Here is a 4,993-nt window from a genome sequence, read left to right on the forward strand (position 1 = left end):
AGGCGCGGGTGTCCGGGCTGCTGCCCCGGGAAGGCCCCTGCCTCCGCGTGTGTTGGGGGTGCCCGGGGAATGCCTGGGTGGGTGCCCTGGGGAAGGGCTGTCTGTGGGGGTGTGTGTGTGTGTGTGTTGGAGCGGGGCAGGCAGGGAAGGACCGGGGAAAGGCCAGGTAGTCCCAGTGTGTGGCCTGCCCCAGATTCTCACACCATCTGGTTTTCTCACAGGACAGAGCGGGATGCCTCCAACTGGTCCACAGAGCGGCTGAAAACTCTCCTCCTGCCTGTCAGGGTGGAGAGTGAGGAAGGGGCTTGTGAGGTGACAGAAGTGAGCAAACTGGATGGAGAGGCCTCCATTAACAACCGCAAAGGGAAACTTATCTTCTTCTATGAGTGGGCTATCAAGCTGGCATGGACCGGTGAGTGATGTTCTCCCCTCTTGTTTCAAGGCCAGATTTAAGTATAAGACTACGGATAAGGATACTTACCTCATTTGGGAAATAATAATAAAGGGAACTATTGTGTTGTGATACAATACGAGTTTGCCTTTACAATAACCGGAGTAAGAAATGTTGATCTGAACAACATAATTGTAATTGCAGGCACCTCAAAGACAGGAGTGAAATACAAAGGTTATGTGGAGATTCCTAACCTCTCAGATGAAAATGACATCGATGAAGTTGAGGTAAGCACAGCTAAAGGCTAATACTGCTGGCTGTATGGCTGTTCTAACAGGAATCCTCACAACATTAATATTTCCTTCCATGTTACCTTTTTTAAAACACTTGTGTAGAACTTTTTTAGTGTTAGAGACTGCTTAAGTTAATAGAATCACAGAGTGGTTTGGGTTGGAAGGGACCTTAAAGATCATCTAGTTCCAACCCCCCTGCCATGGGCAGGACAGCTTCCACTGGACCAGGTTAGTCAGAGCCCCATCCAGCCTGGCCTTGAACACTTCCCGGGATGGGGCATCCACAACTTCTCTGGGCAACCTGTTCCAGCGTCTCACCACCCTCACAGTAAAGAATTTTTTCCTTATATCGAATCTAAATCTACCCTTCTTCAGTTTAAAACTATTACCCCTCATCCTGTCACTATACTCCCTGATAAAGAGCCCTCCCCATCATATTGCATCTTTCTCAAATTAATTCCTGTCTTCTAGATATAAGGGCTCTATAGCACATGAAAGTATTTACGTACATGCGTACATTCCTGTAGGCTGAGAGACATGAAGTGAAAGATTCACAAGCAGCAGTGCAGTTTTATTAAAGTTTAGGTGGAGTCTAACCGTGATGTTGAATTGAGTAATAAAAGGACCGTGCAAGTACAGCTTTGTTAATCAGCACTCATCCTTCTTGTTTAGATCCACGTCAGCCTTGCTAAAGATGAGCCTGACACTAACTTGAAGACCCTGATGAAGCAAGAGGGTGCCAAAAAAATAAGAGATGCAATGAAAACATACATCAGCACTCTCAAAACAGGTATGTAACTGAGAGAGGGAGGTGTTATGGAAACCCATATGGGCTAATGCTAAAGAAGGGTAATGAGAGGAGTGAATATTAGTTCCTCACCCCATCTCAACAGGAAGGTGTCAGAACAACAACAGTAACTTTTCTGTCTCTTGAAAATGGTTAGCATTTGGCAAGAAGCACTTCTGTCTCTAGATGCTGTAGCACAGCCCAGAAAGATTGTTTTTGGTGATAACCCAACAATAAATGGCATTTTTGCATTTATGTTTTAAAACTGAGAATGTCCTTCACATGCTGAAGCTCAGCTTCACACACTGAAGCGCAGCTGTAGAGAAAATAAAGCCAGTAAAATGTGTTTGCTACCCCAGTGACACAGAGTATCAGTCACTGCATGTGGCGCAGTCTGGCCTTTAGTTTGCTTACTCCCTTGGAAGGTGATGTCTTCTCCCTAGTTTGTTGTTTTTTCTCCTTTGCCACACTAGTAAAGGCATCTAGTGTTATTTGGATTTGAGAATGACTGACAACTGGAAATTGCTCTACAGGTTTTGTTGGTGTCATTGAATGAGCTGTCTCAGCATCTGGATTAAAATTACTTTATTTTAGAGGATAAATCTGATTCCAGCAGTTGGAGTTAAATCAGTGTGCTTTGGTTGAGTTTGGCTTTGCTTTAGTACAGGCCGGGAATGCTACAGTTGCTTTTTATATCCATTTACCTGTATTACACTACACGTGCTAGATATTCAAGTTCTGCTGAGTACAAACCACCACTGGTTGCTGTTTTTCCAGGATCCAATTTCTGTACTCTTGGGTTTTTTCAGGTGTTTTAGTGTTCAGGGTGGGAGATGCAGTCACTCAGTGGAAGATGAGAATGTTATTCAGGAAGAACTGTATGATCTTGTGGGCTGGAATAAATAAGAATTGGTGGGAACTAAGTATTGCGGGGTACAAGATTATACACATACAATAAAATTCTGCTGTATAATAGAATTTTGCCAGTTTGAACAGATGAAGAGGAAAGAGAGAGAGCAAACTGTTTTATAATTGGTAAAGGCAGAAGTGATAGAGCTGGAGAAGAAGCAAACATGATGCTGAAAGAGGCTGAAGCTTCTGGTGGAGTTATAAAAGTGCTAGTGCTGCGGGACAGGGCACTGGTGAGACCTCCCTTGGGTTTCTGTGTGTAGTCCTGGCATCTGGTGTCAAAAAAGATAAATCGAAGATGGAGTTGGAAGCAACTTTATTCTGTGGTACAATGATATGAGAAATGCAGAGCCACTCTGAAAAGAAGTGGAAAAGCTTGGTTTGGTTTGTCTAGACCAGCAAGATAAAGTATTTGAGATGTGATTGCTATTTGTATTAGAGAGCGAGAGAGAAAAAAAGCTACAAAAGTGTAAGGCATTACATTGAGAGCAACACGTGGAAGGTAGTGATCGGTATGTCTAGGCTAGGAAGAGGAGGTAAGTTCCTAACTGTTAGTGTAGGCAGGTTCTGATACGGCCTTCAGTGGAGAGTAGAGAGGGCAAGAAGAATTAATTGCTTGTAAAAAGAGGTCTGTTTACTTTTTTTAAAGTTGTTTTGAGTCGCGGGTGCTAGCAAGAGCAGGGGAGAAACCAGGAAGCCCTTTTTGATTGTGTATTTCAAAGAACAGTTAAAAGGTTTACTTCATCTTTTATTAGTTTCATGGGTGCATTCCTGTCTTTCCAGAATTCACCCAGGGCATGATTTTGCCCACAGTGAATGGTGAACATATGGAAACAACACCTCAGGTGGCTCCTAAAGCGGAAGACCGCAAGGTAAATAAAACTGCAAACGTGCTTTTGGATCTGTGAAGAAAGGTACGCAGTATTAGATTCTGGGGCTTACAGGAGCAACCTGTACTGTTTATAGGATATATATTTTCGGGAATTGGCAATCTGTGGTGTAGGCCTGACTGTCTCGATTTGCAGCACGTGATATTTCTTAATTCAAGCAGAGCGATAAATCTGCTTTTTAAACTCAAATATGGTTGTACCTAATTACATCTTTACCAAAGGCCTTTGTTTTTTCTCTTGGATATGTGAACCACTTGTTGAGATTTTGTGAAAAAAGTACGTGTGTGTTTGTTTTGATTGTCGTTTTGTTTAGACGGCTGCTAGCAGCAGTACTGCCACATCGCAATCCAAATCCGTAGGAGTCAAGATCCCTACGTGTAAGATCAGCTTGAAGGACACCTTCTTAACATCTCCTGAGGAGCTCTACCGGGTATTCGTTACTCAGGAGGTAATGCCAGGCTTGTTCTGAGAATTGTTCTTTGCACATAGGAGGTTGTTCCTAAGAAGCTTTTTAAGGCATTCTGTAGGGCACTCACAATCCGTAAGAATGGAATAAGAAAGCTGGTCTGCAGAACAGTTGCTTAAAGGTCGCGTGTGCACCTTTTCACACAGTTGACAAGAGAGGATTAGTGCCAGCCAGAAGCCAGTTCCAGCACCTATCTGTAGGTGTATCCCTTACTGCATGTGGCCAGATCTCTTGGGATTTACAGTTGTGTGCTTTTTGGTTTGGTTTTGTTTTTTCCTTTTAAGGCTAGGTGGTACCAAAGTGTACTTTGGGAGTAGCTTCCCCTCTCCTGCACACTATTATATAGTTTAAGAAGAGAGAGCAGCATTGTATCATTATTTAAACACGGTCTTAGTCTTTTGTTCCTCCTTTTTTTAAAAAAAAAAAAGCAAAAGCAGAAAATACGGCCTTTTCTTAGAACTAGGATTCATTAAGGAATCAACAGAGTAAATCAAAGTGTGGCTTACAGAACACTGCATAGAATATGAAAGCTAGGGGTTCTTTTTCCTTGGCAGGCAGAATGCTGCTGTAGTGGCTATAACCTTGCTTTTCTGGCCAGGGCAGGGTTTTTGTCTTTTCTTGATGAAGACCTTACACTATTGACTTACCTCCTCTTCCAGAACTTTTGTAGCTGGGTGGGAGGCATCGGGCAACAAGTTTGTAAGCAGATAATGCCAAGTAATACAGGCCTCCTCCTGAATTCTTTTCAGATGGTCCAAGCTTTCACCCACGCACAAGCCACCTTGGAGGCTGATAAAGGAGGCAAGTTTCAGTTACTGGATGGCAGTGTCACAGGAGAGTTTGTTGACCTAGTAAGTACCAACTAGAGCAGGTGTATCTTGCTCAGGGGCAGCCTCTTTATTTTTGAGGTATCAATTCTGTAACAATGCTTCAGTTAGCTAATTGTGGAGTTCTACCTGGTGCCCAATAGTTACCTATAATCGCTGTGGCTATTGAAGCATTCCTTATAGTATGGATTAATATATGGGACTTCAGTCTGGGGAGAAAATCTGGCTTCCAGTCATGCATCTACCCTGTCTCTGTGTAATTTTACTTATTTATTAGGGGTTGGAGAGGTGTTAAAGGTAGTAACTGACCCTTTTCCTCTTTAGCCCTCCTGGCACTAAAGTCTTCTGGACAGGGACACTGTCTCAGTGTTTGGGGCTGTACTATGGCCTACGTTCCTAGAAGAGGAGTGGAACGAAAAGGACACTTAAA

At 43.2% G+C, this 4,993-nt stretch overlaps 1 protein-coding gene across 1 annotated transcript in view; it reads left to right on the forward strand.

Moving 5' to 3' along the window:
* Nucleotides 1-69: 69 nt before the first annotated feature.
* Nucleotides 70-4,993, forward strand: part of AHSA1 (AHA1, activator of heat shock 90kDa protein ATPase homolog 1 (yeast)) — a 5,943-nt gene continuing 1,019 nt past the window's right edge. Inside the window, 7 exon segments of the mRNA XM_009319508.1 lie at nucleotides 70-109; nucleotides 194-412; nucleotides 596-678; nucleotides 1,357-1,474; nucleotides 3,164-3,252; nucleotides 3,584-3,718; nucleotides 4,486-4,587. Coding sequence (XP_009317783.1) covers nucleotides 70-109; nucleotides 194-412; nucleotides 596-678; nucleotides 1,357-1,474; nucleotides 3,164-3,252; nucleotides 3,584-3,718; nucleotides 4,486-4,587 — 786 coding nt within the window.

The sequence above is a fragment of the Pygoscelis adeliae genome, unplaced genomic scaffold (genome assembly GCF_000699105.1).
Source record: "Pygoscelis adeliae isolate BGI_AS28 unplaced genomic scaffold, ASM69910v1 Scaffold71, whole genome shotgun sequence".
NCBI lineage: Eukaryota > Metazoa > Chordata > Aves > Sphenisciformes > Spheniscidae > Pygoscelis > Pygoscelis adeliae.